Source organism: Eucalyptus grandis, chromosome 8, assembly GCF_016545825.1.
Source record: "Eucalyptus grandis isolate ANBG69807.140 chromosome 8, ASM1654582v1, whole genome shotgun sequence".
In the NCBI taxonomy this organism is placed as follows: Eukaryota; Viridiplantae; Streptophyta; class Magnoliopsida; order Myrtales; family Myrtaceae; genus Eucalyptus; species Eucalyptus grandis.
Genome location: NC_052619.1, coordinates 72,413,075 through 72,431,846, shown reverse-complemented (window position 1 = coordinate 72,431,846; position 18,772 = coordinate 72,413,075). Strand labels below are relative to the sequence as shown.

Here is an 18,772-nt window from a genome sequence, read left to right as displayed (position 1 = left end):
CCGCCTTATCATTTTTAAAGGCATCGACTTTAATGACTATAAATTGAAGGTTGCGACCGCGAAGTTGCCCATGCGCGTTTTTCTATTTATCGCAAATGGGGTCAAATGCAAATATTTAAAGTATAATTTTTTCTAATAAGGATTTTGACGAATGTAATAAAACATCCACACATAAAATTTTTGTCATTTTCAAAATATTGTTTTTCTTATTTTATACATGATAAATAAAGCCACTTTTTACCCACTCTTGAGCAATGCGGATAGTATAAATGTTCTCCCTTATCGTTGAGATCGAGAGTTCAAATTCTCTCGTTATATTCCATGACTTAAGTGAGGGTTCCAGGGGTGAATTACAGGGCCAACCCTCGAGGTTTTATGTCTAAATAGCAGCTAGTACTGTCGGGCCGTATGATCACCAAATGGTGATCTCCAACCGTTCCTCGATCATCAAAAAATAAAAATAAAAAGAAAGCCACTTCTTATTTGGTGTGAAATGATTAATAAGTACCTAGAAAGCACTTGATAACAAAAATTTTCTAATGATAATCCTTGATTGGTCGTCCTAGCACCTCCTGTTCACTACTCGGAAGCAAGAGGATCTTGTTTTATTTGTCCGGAAGTTCAAAAGTAAATTCACAACAGGTGTTGTCGACATAACCAGAGCCATGTGAAAAGCGCGAAGAAGAAGAAGCTCCATGCGATCTTGTAATGAAAATGTCCTCCAATTTATTTTTAAATCCATAACTTTATTGACTCTGAATTTTCTACGTAGACACAGCCGTGTGAAAAGCACGAAAAAAGAAGGAACTCCATGTGATCTTGTACTGATAATGTCCTCCACCGTCCATCAACTTTATTGACCGTAAATTGGACGTGACTGTTAATTGGATGCTGTACCTGCTGCGAAGTTGCCCACAAGCGTCGTTTATGACAAATGGAGTCAAAGTCAAATATGTGAAATGCAGTGTTTTTATCTATCGTAGGAATACAGTATATATGCCGCGACTATAAATAGGTATTATACATGAACCGACGTGTTGCGTGAACTAAAAAGCAAGGGGTGAGTAAAAAATGGTTCAAGTTAAAGCAACACGAATTGAACAATTTCTTTGTAGTTCGATTCAATTTAAAAGTACCTTTTGGAAAAAAAGAAAAAAGAAAAAACAGTTCACAAATGAAACCAGAATGTTTTTTGCATTTTTTTTTTGGTTTTAACTTTTTGAAACCAAGTCAAACTGCAAAATCATTTTGTATAAATTAATAATTTTGTTAATTATTTTTGCCATCTATATATGGAACAGCCTATTGATTTTCGTGGTATGTGAATTCATGAATTGTTGTAACTATGGCTTGTGGTTGTTTTTTTTTTTTTTTCATGAATTTGCACAAGGTGAAGAGGAAAAAAATGAAGGAAGAAAGAATGATTAAACTGAATTCATCCTCAAAAAATAATTTGGTTTGATTGGTTGTGGACTATAATAATTTAGTTTGGTTTCACTTTTCTTCGATTGTATTTATGCAGTTTGGTTTGGTTTGACATCCAAATTGTACCAACCACACCGTGCTCACCTCCTAATAGTTATAATAAAGAAATAAGTGTGGTAAAAGATTTGCATAATCATTTTGTTTTTAATATAAAGACACATTTTATAAGAAAATTGAGTAGTTAAATGTAATCAATTCTAATAAAAGGCAAGTTATTAAGTTGAAGGGATCAAAACAAATACTTGATGGTGAATTGATAAATATATGCTGAGGCAGCACTTAGGTGATGCATTTTTTTTTTTTTTTGGTAAAGAATTAGGTGATGCATTTTTTGAATGCTGCAAATCCTATAAATGCAATATGAAGGAAATTTTCTAGCTTAGAGTCCCATTTGTCATGTGGGACGCTATTCTTCAATCATATTTTACTATTATGTACTCATACAGATATTTGTAATTTTACAATATCAAACTCGGATGTTAAATATGTCCAAACGTAGGTATAGCAACAGAATATTGAAAATGATATAATTATTTGAGAATCATTTTTTAATCCAAAAAATCAAATGTAAATTCAGAACAGAGGTTGTTACATAACCAGAGTCATTTGACAAGCACGAAGAAGAGCCTCCAAAGAAATTTGGCGTGCGAAGAGGTACACCTCTTATGGTCAGAAAAAGAAAAAAATAGAAAACAAAGGTACACCTCTATATCTCTCCATCTTTTTTGGTCTCCACTTATTATCATCGCCTTTATTTTTTATTTTTTGGTCAATCTACTCTATTCACTCTCAAATTTTTTGTCCTACCTTCCTGATGGAGAAACCAACACTTGCCTAATTTGTCCCACCCCAATCTTTTTGGAATTCGAATCCCTCACCTCCTCTTTCCATATTGGAAGGGTGGCCCATCGCCTTTGTTGACTAGCTGCACTTGCTGAGAAATTGCCTATACGCGTTTTTGGTTAGGCCTTCTTTGTCCACCTTGTCATTATAAAATCCGTCAACTTTGTTGACTAATGGAAGCGCCACCTGCTGGGAAGTTGCCTGTATGCTTTTTAGACAGCAAATAGAGCCGAAGTCGTACATAATGTAATGTCTTTTTACTAGAATTTTGTTAACCAGTGTTCTAGAGGCATTAATTAAATTAAACATCCACGCGCAAAGAAATTTTTTCATTTTCAAAATACTACTCATATTTTGCACCATCAGTGTATTGAAAATGAAAAATATTATTTTATTATGAGTGGCTAACTAGTGTTGTGAGGGCACTTATTAACAAAATACCTTTTAATTGCTGCCATAGCATGTCCTGTTCATGATATGGACGCAAATCTTTCACAAATTTTCTCATAATGCCACTTCTCTCAAAGTGGGATAATTATAATTACCATTGTTGTTGATGTCTGAACCGATCTTGTAGTCTCCAGATTATATTTGAATATTTCAAAACTTTTTGAATCTATTGGTCAGCTTAGTCGGTTTTAATTTCCCAAATCAATTGGTAGTTGGCTCATACCATGAGTCTTTGTAAAATTAATAGAATTTTAATGTTCCTCTAATAAATCTTAAATTTTTTTCATCATGACTTAAATAGTTATCAATAAGGAAATAATGGTTCTAAAAGTTTTGCGCAATTTTTTGCTTTTTAATACGAAGGCATATTTTATGAGAAAATGTGAATAGTTAAATATAATTAATGATAATGTAAGGCAAGTCATTAAGGCGAAGAGATCAAAACAAATAATCCATGGTGAATAATAAATATATGCTAAGGGAGCGCTTAGGTGGAGCATTTTCTGCAGAGAATGAAGCAAATCCAATTTTTGTAAAGTGAAGGAGATTTTTCTAATTATCTATAGTCCCACGTGGAATCACGAGAGGTGATTCTTTACTAATATTTTGTTATTGGATTTTTTTATTTATTCAGAAGTTCAAAAGTGGATTCTGAACGGATGCTATCTACATAGCCAGAGCCATGTGAAAGCATGAAGAAGAAACTCCGTGTGACCTCGAATGATAATGTCCTATTTATTATTTTTCAATCCATCACTTTATTGACTCTGAATTTTCCATGGAGACATAGCTACATGAGAAGCACGAAAAAAGAAGAAATTCCATCTGATCTTGTAATGATAATGTCCTCCACGTTATCATTTTAAGTCCATCAAATTTATTGATTATAAATTGAACGTGATTGTAAATTGGACGTTGCACTTACTGCGAAGTTGCGCACACCCGTCTTTTATGGCAAATGGATTCAAATTCAAATATGTGAAGTGTAGTATTTTTTAATAAGCATTATGTTTAATTAGTGCTCCAGGGTAACGATTAAATTAAATATTTACACATAAAGAAAATTTTGTTATTTCGAAAGCTTTGCCTTCCTTATGCGCAATCAGCACATTGAGAATATAATTTTTTTTTTTCATTAGATATAGCCAACAAGTGTCCATAGAACGCTTATTAAAAAGATATGTCTACTAATGATCCTTGGCGTGGCCAAAACATTTCCTGTTCATTATTTGGAAGCATTTTTTCAAATTTCTTTTTAATAAGGCCACTCCTCTCTAGGTTGGAAATTATGTATTACCAACTGTTGTTAATGTCTAAACCGATCTTATGGACTCTAGATTAGATCCAAATACACCAAAACTCTTAGAATCTTTTTGGTCAACTAAGGGCATGTTCGGTAACACTCCCAGAAACAACTTATTCTATTTTTTTTTTTTATCACCGAGAACAAAAAAAGAATAGAAATCCGTTTGGTAAATTTTTTGTTCCAGAGAACAAAAATATATATAGTTTTTGTTCATTTTTTGTTCATGGGAATATATTTGAAACAGAATCAAGAAGTAGAAAAAAGTTATTTCTTGTTCCCGACAACAATTCTTCTAATAAAGTCTAATTTTTTTTTTATTTTCTCTTCTCTTTTCTTCTCTTTCCTTTTCTTCTTCTTCCTTTTGGCCGATTGTGGGCCTTGGTCATTGCTCGCAACCTCGCCGGAGTGTCGCCAGCCCCCCGTGATGCCATGCCTCGTTGTGGTTGGGCGAGACTCGACCTTGCTAGGCCACCTCTAGGTTGGCGTTACCTAGTGGTGTCTCAATGAGGCTCGCTGGGTTGGGCAAGGCTCGGCCTCACCCAATCTGGTGAGGCCAAGCCTCGTGGTGGCTAGGCGAGCCTTCGACAAGCTCGCAAGACCTCGCCTAACAGGTCGCTAGCCACTGCTCTAGCCAACGACTGGCCACGAAAAAGGAGGAAGAAGAAGAGAAAATGAAAAAGAAAAAAGAAAAAATAGAAAAATATGATAAAAGTATTTTAAAAAATTAAAAAAAACAAAAAAAAAATTTAAGAATCTTACCAAATGCATTTCTATCCTAGGAATATAAATTTTAAATAATTACCAAACTTTTTCAAAAACTCAAAAATTATTCCCAAGAACATAATAAAAAAAAATTATTTCTGAGCAAAAATTGTTTCTGGCAATATAACGGTTATCAAATGTGCTCTAAATCAATTTAAATTTTTTCCAAATCGATTGATAGTTGGCTCATATCTTGAGTCTTTTTAAAATTAATTTTATATTCAAGGGTCCTCTAATAAGTCTTAGAAGGTCTTCGTTGTGACTTCAATATTAAAATCACGACTTGCATCGAGATCTGCACAACATCTTCGGCTTTGTGCGAAATTGCCTACAGCTGGTACGATTGCATCGCCATGGCATGTCCTGTCCATGAGCAAATAAATATTTTCTAATAAGCCGGAAGATTAAACGATGGTTTATTATTGAAGTAGTTAGAAATCTTGAAAGTATTAATAAATGTTGATATTTTTCAAAACCAAACAAGATAAAAGGTTGCTTAGTGACTAAAATTTATTGGTATTTATTGTGACAAATGCTGGTATATCAGTCAAACTAAGTTAGGTAATATCGAATAATAGTTAGTAACTTTAAAGGAGTTAATAGTCACAGGAATAGGAATTGGTAGATTATTAAACTAATTGCCAATCTTCTACGTGTAAATAAATGTTGTTACTTTTCAAAATCAAGCAAAAAAGTGCATAAAAGTATGTCAATAGTTTCCTCGGTTCGTGTGAAATTACTTATACCTAGTACAACGGGCTAGATGAAAAAGTATCTCAATCCTGCCTATTTGAGAGAGAGAGAGAGAGAGAGAGAGAGAGAGAGAGAGAGAGAGAGGTGACCTGACCCGCTAAGTGTGAAGTGAGCTCGTATGGCAAACTCAGAGACAAGAATGAGTACCAACAACCTATTAGGAGGTGAGTATCAGGTGTTTCTGAGTTTTAGAGGGCTCGATACTCGTCGGGGAATCACCAATAGCCTCTACCATGCCTTGGTAGATGCTGGAATTCGAGTTTTCATGGATGATGAAGAGCTTCGACCAGGAGAAAGAATTAGTGGCAACCTTCTCCTAGCGATCGATGACTCTAAGCTTTACATACCCATCTTCTCCCAAAACTATGCTTCGAGTCATTGGTGCCTCCACGAGCTTGCAAAGATGGTGGAGAACACCTCTAAATCTAAAGAAGAGGGGAATGAGAAGGTGATATTGCCCATCTTTTATGACGTGAAACCTGCTGATGTGAAATTGAAATCCCCATTGTACCTTGATGCCATATTGAATTTGGAGCAAAGGAAGGATCAAAAGAAGAAGTTTAGCTTCGAGGATGTAGAGTCGTGGCGTGAGGCTCTCAATGAAGTTGATGACACCAAGGGGTGGGAGCTGAAGAAATATTCGGGGTAACCATCTAACCATGAATGTCAAAATTATCTTTTACGATTGAGCAATAGATCTTATAAAGATTCATTAATTATATTCCAACTCCAATTTTTTCAAATTTAAAAGGAAATTCTCAAATTCTTGTTTTCTTCTTCTTCTTCTTTTTTAAATCACGAGATATCAAATTTATTCAGACCTAATAGGATTATTACAATTTTTCTTTTGACCTAATTTCCATTCCATAATAAATTGGCTTTGCTCCATCTTTTCTATACCAATTTGGTCCGTGAATGTATTACAATTTTCCTATTATTTTCTTATTACATGTGGCACCGATGTGGCGCTTACCAAGCATCATATTGGAAAAAACTTGAAATATTAAAAATCAAAAACGGTTTTAATATTTTAATAGTAGAAATGAGGAAGGATAAGGATAAAAAGATAGAAAAGCTATTTTGTTTTTAAAGCAAAAGAAAATGCGAGCCATCGGAATTTCTCTCTCGGAATCTTATAATAGTAATACTCCTTTCGTTCAAGAAGATGATCGTTGAGAAAAACTTGGATTGTTCGCACAAACCCTCAGCCTTAGATTCTGAAATAAGGTTTGTTCTGACAGCAGCAATTGTTTATGAAAAGGAAAAGCTCACCTTATTAAGCTGCTCCGCTTACACCATTTTCATCAGTCAGACCGCCGGTATCAACGCTTGTTGATCAAACAGTAGTGCAGCTGGTCACTGAAGCTGTCCATGGTCGCCGGCAGCCGTTGCCTCAAACACCTGCCGCTGACTCACCACCACCTACTGCCTTGCCGGCTACCCTCGCCCTTGAAGACAACCACCATGGAATCAGACACCACCTCCACCACAATCAAATTCAGCCTCCACAACCAACTTCACACTTAACCACCACCAAACTCATCCCCCACCACTGCCTAGCACCTCAAGAACTCGACCAACTTTGCCAAACTCGTCCACCACCGTCACCAGATCAGGTTGCCACCGCCACCATTAAAATCATGCAGCACATCACCACACACGGAAAGACCCGCGCTTGAGTTTGGGGCACAAACTCAGCGTGAACCTCATATCTGAGGTCATGCGACCTCCAATTTGAGGTTGTTCGACCTTAGCCACCATTGAGAACTCCATTGACCGCTTGAGCTTCATCGAGTTTGGCCGTGACGGCTGGAATTTCGTTAAGCTCGGGGCTACGGTCGCTCGAGCTTCATTGAGTTTGGTCATTCGGCCATGGTGGTTGGAGCTCCTTCGAGCTCACAGCCATGGCCAGTAGAGTTTCCATGTAGTATTTCAAACTCCTGTCTCAAGAACTCAATTTAAAGAAACCATGGAAAGTTTTAAAGAAGAATGAACAAATGATCAGATTGGAGAAAAAAGTTACTGGGGATGGGAGCAAGCGAGATTTCTTTCCACCGTTCTTCGTGCCCCTTCATTTATTCTTTTATTTGTTAGTTTCTCAGCCTATTTTCTAATGACAGGTCAATATTTTCCATCCATTAACGTGGATAGAGCTAAAGGAACAATTTGATTGTATCAATTTTTTTTAGTAATTGATTGCATATTTTGAAAATTTTAACACTCAATTATATTTTCGTGACAAATATTAAGGCTTCGGGTACATTAATTCCTTTAATAATCAAACATTTTTCTTTCTCTGTTTCTTCAACTTAAACTGGTAATGGATGTTAAGGTTTGTAAATTCATCATGTTCTTGAAGTTTTTAGGGTAACGTAATTGGTCTTGGTCCAGTCCCGTTTGTTTCGTGCCATTTTTCGGTGGATAATTCTAGTTGCCTCTCAACACCCCAAAACTAGTTGTCTCATGATGACGACGACAAATGTGTGTGTGTGTCTTTATATATATATATATATGTGGTAACGCGTATGGCTACTAGGTAGAGTGATCATGAAAAGTAAACTGCCAGGTAAACCTCACACAAGAGCGTGCCACGTGCATGCATGCGTGCGTGTGTATAAGTGAAATAATAAGGTAGAGTTAAAGTTTATTGTCTTCGAACACGATGAACATTCAAATAAAATGAACTTACAAAACTTAGTGCTGTTTAGTTTAGTATTATTATGTCGGTAAAACGCAAAAGTACCTTTTGCTTGCACTACTTTTATATTGGTCTCTTACGTTGTGTTATTTCTCACATGCAATAAGAAAGTGTCAACATGAGATTCCTGGCTTCATCACTTAACTGATTAGTTTATGAAATTGATCTATGAAAGGGATTCAACAAATAATTATTTGATATTTGAATAAGAACCGCTATTTATATACTCCTTTTTGGTTCTTTTTAACGAGAGTTTTCCCTCCAGAATAGTTTTAACTTCATGTTCCCAACCTAACTTAGTAGATGGTTGGTCAACATGCGATTAAACGAATTTGTTGCCTCTTCACAATTGAAACTGTACAACTTTGTTGCAGCGATGGGGATCTTATCGAGGCTGTTGTTGTGGAGGTTGTGGTTAGGCTCAAGACAAGACAAAGAAAAGTGACTAGAGATTTAGTTGGAATGGAGGATCGAATAGCAGCCATAAATGGTTTATTGGACATCCAATCCGGTGGTGTGCGGGTTATTGGAATTTATGGGATGAGTGGCATCGGTAAATCAACACTTGCCAAGATCATCTATAACCAACTATGTCCTCGCTTTGGGAAAAACTGTAGCTTTCTTGATGGTGTAAGGGAAACAGCAAAAACCAAGGGCTTAGTCAAGTTGCAAGAACAATTGCTATATGATATCTCTAATTCTAGAGTGGCTCACAACATTGATAACATTGATTATGGAATCAATACGATTAGAGAAACAATTTGCAACAAGAAGGTACTAGTTGTATTGGATGATGTTGATGAGGGAAACCAAATCGAATACCTTATTGGAATTGATTCTCTGTACAATGGTACTAGGATACTTGTTACCACTAGGGACAAAAGTGTTATAAAAATTAGGGGATTGAAGTATGAAATTGTGCCTTATGAAATGGAGGTGTTAAGTGACAAAGATGCACTTCAACTTTTTAGTAGGCATGCATTTGATGTTGACTTTCCTCCAGACAAACTATATGACACTTCAAAAGACATCGTCTCTACTACGGATGGACTACCTTCAGCTCTTCGAGCAATAGGTTCATTGCTTTTTCTTCAGAAAGAGGAAAAATATGGCAAGAGATGCTAGAGAAGCTAAGAAAAACACCTACTAGCGATGTCTTGGGAAAGCTAAGGATTACTTATGATGCCTTAGAAATGGATCAGCAGCAAATATTCCTCGATATTGCATGCTTTTTCATTGATAAAGATAAGACTAATCCATTCTTTGTGTGGAAAGACTGTGAGTTTAGCCCAGAGTATGCTATTGATGTCCTTATTAACAAATGCACTATAAAGGTTTTAGACGAAAATAAGTTTTGGATGCATGATCAATTTAGAGATCTTGGAAGGACAATTGCTAATCAAGAGCATTCCAGGTTGTGGGCTCCAGATGACATCATTCATGAATTAAGATCAATAGAGGTAATGTGGTGACCAAATTTAATACTGTGTTCATAATTGAGGATTTGTCTTTCTAAAATGAGAGCTACTCTTATGTTCCATTTTTTCTTCTCTTCAATGGAATAAAAAAGTATAATATTGACAAATTCTTGCTTCTGCTCCTCAATTTCATTAGCAGATCAAGAGTAGTGTTCAAGCACTGGATTTGACAAATTGGTCAAGGACTGATGATAACTTAACTATCACTGCGGAGGAAATTAAACGTTTCCCACATCTTCGGCTACTGTGGTTGCATAACATAACCTGCCAAGGCGACTTTGCGGGCTGTCTTTCCGAATTGAAATGGATCAGTTTGTTTTACCTTGATAGAAGTTCTGAACGTCATCCACGTTTTGAGGCAACCAATTTGCATCTAGAAAACGTGGTTGTGGGGAATTTCGTTGGCCATGAGTTCACGGATGATCATGTCAGGGGCCTGATCAAGGTATGTCAGTTTCCCTATCAGTCTAATTTTCTTATTTAAGGACAGAATTCATTGGATTTGTAGTCTAATTTTCTCATTTAGTGAGAGGATCAAAGGACAAATGATCCAAGTTGAGAGCCTAAATTCCCATATATTTCTTGTTTAGACATCCAATTGTCCATGCTGATGTTTCATTTGCTTTTGTAGGATGGGAGGAAATTGAAGGTTCTCACTCTTGAGAATAATATGTCAATTTACAGGACACCAACCTTTTTTGAATACTCAGTTTTAGAGAAGTTGAGTATTTCTAAATGTTCATCTTTGATGGAAATTGACTGCTCTATCGGAAAACTGCGGTTGTTGACTGATTTGAGTATTGAGTCATGTCAGAATCTTGAAAAATTACCTGAACAAATTGGAGAGCTACCAAATCTTCAGCACCTCTCTCTTAGGAATTGTGACAGCTTGAGTGAACTCCCCAAATCAATTTCGAAACTAGAGTCATTGATGAACTTGGATGTGTCTCACACACCTATTACAGTATTACAAGATTCCATTGGAAGACTATCAAGCTTGTCATCTCTCAATGTATCATCCACACCGATTGTGAAAGTGCCCAGTACAATGAGCGAGCTTTGTCGCCTCCAAACACTGGACTTAGAGCATTGTCATAAGCTCCAAGAGTTGCCGGAGCTCCCTAAAAGTTTGACCACTCTACGGTTGAGATCTAGTTCATTGCAGACCGTGCCTAACCTCTCAAATCTTACTAATCTAGTTGAACTACTTCTATCTGATGGTTCTGAATCTAAGGCCACATCAAATATAATTAAAGCTTGTGACCTACAAAGGATAGGGAGGTTATCCAAATTGAGGAAGCAGCACTTGTGCCTTTTAAATGTCCGCGCGCAGCCTACAGAGTTGGGCTCCCTTTCTCTCCTAAAAAAACTTACCATGTATGGATTAGACTTTGAATCCCTCGAACAACTTCCGTCAAACTTGATAGTTCTAGAGCTCGATCGCATTCAAGTGAAACAAGTACAACTAGACGGGCTTCCTCAATTGGAAAAGTTGACTATCAGAATGTGTGAACTTGTCAAAAGATTATCCTTTCCATCGGGTTTAAGAAAATTGAGAGAAGCTGAGGTGTCTTCTTGCACTGAGCTAGTCGAAGTTCAATTTCTCGGTGCCTTAATATCATTGGAGGAATTATGTATTGAGGACTGCAGATCTTTAGAGAGGTTTGTTAATCCATCGGAGGAGCCCGGGTGTAATGAGCTACAAGCTACCAAGTTGACTAATGGTGGGAGGAAAGTGTCCATTGTCTCAAGCTTTCTAAAGATGCTTCAAGTATTCCAGCTGTTGAGGTGCCCAAAGCTAGAGGAGATTCAATTTGCTTGTATGTTCAAATCATTGGGAGTCTTTTCTGTCGAAGGGTGCACTTCATTAAAAAGGATAGGCAGTTTGTCAAATTTGAAGAACTTGACGCGGTTAGGTATTGTAGAGTGTGAGAGCCTCCAAGTTGTAGATGGCGTGGACGAATTAGAGCATTTGGAGCAGTTGAAAGTTTATAGGTGCAGATCAATGGAAAGGATGATTGATGTATCAAGCTCAAAAATACCAAAGGAGTGCCAGATTCAAATGAGGGATTGTGGGGAGTTATTGGACATTGGTCCAAATGATTCAAGCATCACTTGGGAGTCTTACAGAGAGAAGATTCTGAATGCCCCAGCACGAGTGTTGGGCTCAAAATTTGAAACAACTCTTTACGACTGTGAAACAAAAACAGAAACAGGGGATCTTCTATTGGAACAGGTGCGCCTCCTTTCTATTTATGGATCATCACTGTTTCTTTTGCTTTATTCGCTTTCTATTTCTGTTCTATTCTAGTGAAGAGGGACAAAAAATAATTCTGAAATGTGCAACAGGGATAATCACATAAAAAATCCCCATCTAACTAGAAATTTTCATCTGCTATATGTGTGTGAACTTCGGAAATGAGGCCAGGTATCTTACATCACTCACCATTTGAGAATTCATACTCTCCTTCTTCCTATTTGTGCTCTTGGTTCATTTTGTGCTATCACAATTACTCAATGACGTTGAGCCTATTTTTACCTTAAAAAATGGATGATGAAACTTCATGTCTTCCTTTTCCACTTGTTAAAATCAATATTTGCAATAGGATCATGAAATTTACCAAAATCACAAGATACCAGAAAATTAAATAAGAAATAGATTAACACACCACAATTTGCGTAGCTTAGTTCAAAGAGTGATCTAGATCCACGGAAAGTATAACAATGATAGATCCATTGCAAACTAGGAGATTCTAACATAAAAAATAATCTCTTGATTCCAACCTTCGTTTCCACCCAATCCTTACTCAATATTGCATTCTCTGGTACTGTTTTTCTTAAACTAAAACTCAGAGAACCTAAAACAAGGTTGGTGCTATTTTTACCCTGAATATAACTAAATCCACCTTATTTAGCTTATAAGGATTTTCCCTCAATCATTCAATTACAAAGTGATGGCTCCATTCTTTCTTATTCTATTTTTTCTATTCCTATTTAGAATCTAATTGTCATGATTAACGTTTTACATGTTTTTTTTAGTATATTAAAAAAATCTACAAAATCTATCACTTCATCGACAATCTGCTAATGTTTTTACTCTTTTTGCCACTCCACTTATTTATATGTACACCACTTAGATCTTTATTTACAATTGGTTGCTCTCTCCTATTATAAGATAGAGCAAACTCGTCAAAGGTAACATCTTCGCTTATCATAATTCTAGATAAAAACTCATACTTGTGCCATATCTTGTGTCTCTGGTGCCAATGCATAGTTTAGGAATATGTATCTCCTTGCTTGAGTGCCATCTTTCACATGAGCATAAATAGGGCAATTACAACTTCTCAATCTAGTGTGAGCTTAACCGCATTTCCTCATATTACTACAATCAATTGATATTGATGGCTATACTGTATTCATGGCCAAAATTGTAGAGTAAAGAGTGAGCTCCCTCTAGTGAAGTTATATTCATCCATCCTCTAAGTTTGCTTAAGTGTGGTGTCTCATTAAGCTTTCCTCAGTGCAAATCGGCTATAATTTTTTTTTTAAAAAGAAGATAAAAATTAGGGGCAAAAAGAAGGTAAAAGAAAAGAGGATAAGAATTAAAAGAATTACAAAGCTAAAATACTTTTTTTTTTTTTTGAAAAAGAAGGTAAGACTGTTGGGCTGCATCGGCGAGGGCTTGCGACCCTCGTTGTGTATCGGTGAGGGCTGTCGGCCCTCGTCGCTTGCAAACGAGGGCTGGCCAACCCTTGTACGTGTCTAATGGTGCTGGCACCCTTATTGCCATAAACAATCTACCAGCCATTAATCAAGCGAGCAACATCCTCGGCCACCATCTTCGTTGAGGGTTAACACAACAAGCTATGACACCAACTTGACCCATTTTCGACAACTATCATATCAGTATTTGATCCTTGCAAATATTCACTTTTGTCTCCAGAATCAGATTTCCTTCTTTTCTTCATTTGTCTCCAGAATCAGATTTTCCTTCTTTTCTTCATTTTGAGGGAATGAAGATATGTGAATATGTGAATGTTGCTTGATTCTAATAAACATATGTTCAATAGATGCTTTATAAAGCATTTTTAGGGGGATTAATTGTAGGGAATCCCTTTATGTTGATTCTTGCTTGGTGCTTGCGTTTGGGTGTTCAAACTTAGGATTATAGTCATATGATATTTGGGAAATCTATCATCTTCTTTAAGATGTTTAATCCACATTAGATATGATACTTTTGAACCTCCCTCTCTCAGCAAGATGATAGTGACAAGCATGAGGACGGTGACAAGGTTGATGACAAGGAGGATGACAATAGCGAGGACAGTGGCAAGGAGGATGACGACGATGACAACCATGTGCATATAGATGATGATGATGATGGCAAGGATGACGACGACGATGACAACCATGTGCATATAGATGATGATGATGGCAAGGATGACGACGACGATGACAACCATGTGCATATAGATGACGATGATGGCAAGGAGGATGATGATGACGACAACCATGTGCATGTGGACAATGAAGATGATGACAGCGAAGATGATGAGAATGTGCATTCATTGGGCAGGCCTTCGCCGGTTTGTTCCATGGACAATAATGATAAGAATGAGGGTGTTGACAAGGAAGGTCAATGTGAAGGTGATGGCAATAGTGATAGCAAGGACAACGAGGACGAGAATGATAACGGTGAGGATGACGAGGACAACAATGTACATGAGCTTTTGCATTCATCTGACGGGCCTTCTCTGGTTGGTTCTGTGGACGGTAACGATGAGAACGACAATGTTGTCGAGGAAGGTCAGTGGGAAGACAACATCAGCAGCCATAGCAAGGACGACGAGGATGAGGACGATGATGGTGAGGATGACGAGGACAACAATGTGCATCGGCTTTCGCATTTGTCTAGCGGGCCTTCTCTAGTTGGTTCCGTGGATGGTAACGATGAGAATGATGATGTCGACGAGGAAGGTCAATACGAAAGTGACGGCAACAGCCATAGCAAGGATGATGAGGACGAGGACAATGACGGTGAGGATGACGAGGACAACATTATGCGTGAGCTTTCTCAATCATCTCGAGGGTCTTCACTGGTTGGTTCCGTAGATGATAATGTCGAGAATGACGATTTCAATGAGGAAGGCGAAGGTGACGGCTACAACTATAGCTATGGCGACGGCAATGACGATGAGGGCAAGGATGAGGATGAGGAGAGGGATGATGAAGAAGGCGAACAAGAGGTAAGAGACGACAACAACCTAAAACTCAATTGACTGTTCTCTGTTCAAAACTCATGTGAATTTTTTGAAAAGCTGAAATTAAATCTAGGGATAGTTAATTGCAAGCTTGCTGCATCTATTAACTGTCGGGTTTAAATCAAAAGAAGGGCTTTCTGCACATCTCTATCCTTTTCTTTGCCCTACTTTCTCCAAATCCGAGTACCAACTAATTGCCAAGAAAAAGTCACGTCAATATTTTCTATAATTCAATTTGGATAGAATTAAGAGATTATGTTGATTCTTGTTAGTTGCTTGAGTTTGGGTGTTCAAACTAGGGATTAATGTAAAGTAATATGATATTTGGGAATTTTGACCTTTTCTTCTTAAGATGTTTAATCCACCTTGAACATGATAGTTTCAAATCTTAGCAAGATGATGGTGATGACTACAACAACAATGAATACGATGACGACACGAAAGACAATAGCGATAAAGCTGGTGACGAGGGTGACTACAACGGCGAGGATGATGACGGCTACTAGGACTACAATGCGCAAGAGGTTCTATGGTTATCTCGTGGGCCTTCGCGGGTTCATTTTGTGGACAATGACAACAAGGAGGAAGGCGAAAGGCAAAGGCAAAGGCGAATGCAATGGCAACAATGAGGACAAGAAAGAGGGCATTGATGAAGAGGTCGAAGAGGAGGTGAGTGATGGAACAAAATGGTGTACTTGGCTTCTTTTTTTCCTTCAAAACATGCGGCGAGATGACTATGGCTAGCAGCCGAAAGATTGTTGATGCCCAATCCTTCCAGTCTCAAGAGTTGATTGGCGAAGCGACCTTAGTTTCTCGTCTCTTTCGGTTCTTATCAGTTTCTATTATTTTCCTTTTCGATAGTTCAGATGTTAATTCCCTCCTTTCTTTTCCCTCCATAAAACGACTATGGTGTGCAAGTGCCCCTATTTATATCACATACTAGTTTGAATCTTAGTTGTTAATCAATTCTAATTCTCCATGTATGCATCTAATTATGTCGAAATTTCCCCCTGGAGAAACATGCTTCATGAATATGTCTTTGCTGATATTGTTTGAGACTCATCGGTTAAACACTCTATGACACTCAAAAACCATAAAAACGGTACTAATGTTCCTTTTCTAGACCAAATCCTTCGTCCTTTGCCTCTTGGGCAAACAGGAAATTCCCACAATTCTTCTTCTTGCTTTTTCATTGTTGATCACATTATGACCGACTCCACTTTGTCTGTGAAGGCAGGCCCAATTAGTCAAGGCTTCTTGTCCATCCTATAAGATAATTTCATTGCCGACATTCTTACTTGTCTTTATAGTATATAAACAAAAACAGGTCCATCTCATTGGGATTAAAAAGGGAAAATAATACAAATGGTCCATAAACTTTGATCAATATGCAATGTGATTTATGAACTTTTAATTTGTTCAATGTGGTCCATAAACTTTAGTACAATTTATAATGTCTTCCCTGAATTTTTAATTTGTTCGATATGACCTTTAAATTTTTTATACATGTTCAAATTAGTCTCTGAACTATATGAAAATGTTCAATATTATTTCTGGACTTAAAATAATGAAATGACAGTATTGAATATTTCCAATATTATTTCAAGGACCACATTATCTATTGAGCTAAATTTTAGGAACTATTTGTGTCGTTATCCTCATTAGGAAAGGAATTAATGTATTCAATCTCATGTACAATTTGTCCAAGTCGATGTGATGGTCTTTTGAAGGACCAATTGAAGACAGCAATTGAAAAACGCTTGCCTTACTAAAAGAATGAACGCAAATCCATGCAGGACGGCTTTTAGGCAAAAAGAGAATTCATCAATAATCAATGAAATAAGCAAAAACGTACGCAAAAGGAGAAGGTAGATCAAAGGGCCCATGGTGACAGAAAGTTAGAAACATTGTTTACAGTGCACTTCTCTTTTGCGTCCTCCCTCTGATACAACCTTAAGTGGCGGTCTAAAGTAACACAAAAGAAAGGGTTCCGAGAACAAGGCTGCATATGATTCTTTTTTTTTTTTTTTTTTTTGGTCGGTAAAGCTTTCTTTCATTCTATATAAGATTAGAAAAACAGATTTCGTTCAAAATTGTAACGAAAAATGGTGTTGTTGTCCCAAGTGATATGTATTTCGCACGCGCTCTTCAACGTTGGATGAATGTGCACTTTGCGTGTGCTCTTCAATATTTGACCTTCTTAGTCCTTTTATTGTGTAATATTTTATTGTGATCTAAACAAGTTATTAAAAAAGTGATTGAAAAGGACTTATAAGTTTATAGTTGTTCCAAGTGATATGTTTTTGGGCGCATGCTCTTTAACGTTGGAATAAGAATGTGCATTTCGCATGTGCCTTTCAATATTTGACTTTCTTAGTCCTTTTATTGTGTACTCAATATTTTATTGTGATCTAAACAAGTTATGAAGAAAGTAATCGAAAATGACTAATGATTTTATAGTTGTCCCAAGTGATATATATTTTGTGCGTGCTCTTTAATATTTGACTTTCTTAGTTGTTTTATTTTGTACCTAATATTTATTGTGATCGAAACAAATTACAAGACTAATAATTTTCTGGTTGTCCCAATATTTTATTGTGTACGCTCGAATACGTATGTGGAATTTGCGGTGCAAGCATGACTCATGAGCGTTTCTGAAGTGATACATACGAGCCACGAATCTCATAAACCGGATACTCCTTGAAGATTTGTCTCGTGTGAGATAGAGTGGGGTAGTTACACTTCCTATGCTCGATAGTGCTTGAATTACACAAAAGAAGCTGTGATGAGCGGGTAGGTACGAGATCAGCCGCTATCAACTCCAATGTGCTGTTTATGACAACTCAAAATCCAATTTTAGGACTTCCATCAGTTCATGAATTTTAATGCGAGGATCTTGATGTTTGCACGACCAATCTCTCGCAGTTGCAAATCAAGAACAGGACCCCAATTGCGACGGCAATCAATCAAATCCCAAGATGGCCGGCATATTGTGCCACGTTCACGTGCATGACACACGTCCAAGGTTATGATTAAATCTTATGAGGGTTTTTTATTCACGAGCAGTGCATACAAGGCCACGTGAATTTTTCGATGGGCTCGAACTATCGCCAACGCGTCCAGTGATGTCGTTTGCGCACATAGCAGCGAACAACAAGCATCGCAGAGGCAAAACCTGAACCAGATAATTCTCTCTTGTGGGTTTGGATTTCATTGGGCCCTTCTTTTTCTCAAAGAAGTGTCATGAAACGTCTGCTATTTTCTTTGTGCTTCAATTTCCCACATTCTCAAGTATCTCTGATCCACGCACTCTGAAGATCGACATGACGGTTCCTTTGTTGCCGAATCGTTGGAAGGAGCCATCGCCTGCATTTGTCGAGACTCCATGGGTTGATTGGTAGACGGATTTGCGAGATTAGCACATGCTAGCTCGGCCGCGCTGGTGGAGTGCATAGTTATGGTGGAAATCCTAATCTTCCTCTCCCTTTCCGCATGAACTGAAGCTTCGTTTAAGTCTTGAGTCAGACAATGCAGATCTAATAAGAGCCTTATCAAGCACAAATCAACTGAACTAGGAAGTACAATGGATGCACTAATTGGGAGAGAATATTATATGATGTTGAGTTTTTCAGGCCTTAAGTTAGCCTGTTGCAGCAGGGAGTCCAACAAAATAGTCGACTAGGTCGCCAAAGCCTAATGAAAGAAAAGTCCTAGTAATTGGACTATTTATCTACCT

At 37.3% G+C, this 18,772-nt stretch overlaps 1 protein-coding gene across 1 annotated transcript in view; it reads left to right on the top strand.

The window, feature by feature from the left end:
• The first annotated feature begins 5,656 nt into the window (after positions 1 to 5,656).
• Positions 5,657 to 18,772, top strand: part of LOC104417964 (TMV resistance protein N-like) — a 91,935-nt gene continuing 78,819 nt past the window's right edge. The window contains exons 1-6 of the mRNA XM_039300334.1: positions 5,657 to 6,244; positions 8,672 to 9,271; positions 9,373 to 9,757; positions 9,915 to 10,220; positions 10,407 to 12,011; positions 14,032 to 15,021. Of these exons, the coding sequence (XP_039156268.1) occupies positions 5,718 to 6,244; positions 8,672 to 9,271; positions 9,373 to 9,757; positions 9,915 to 10,220; positions 10,407 to 12,011; positions 14,032 to 15,021 (4,413 nt within the window). The 5' untranslated portion in view covers positions 5,657 to 5,717. The remainder of the gene's footprint in view (positions 6,245 to 8,671; positions 9,272 to 9,372; positions 9,758 to 9,914; positions 10,221 to 10,406; positions 12,012 to 14,031; positions 15,022 to 18,772) is intronic.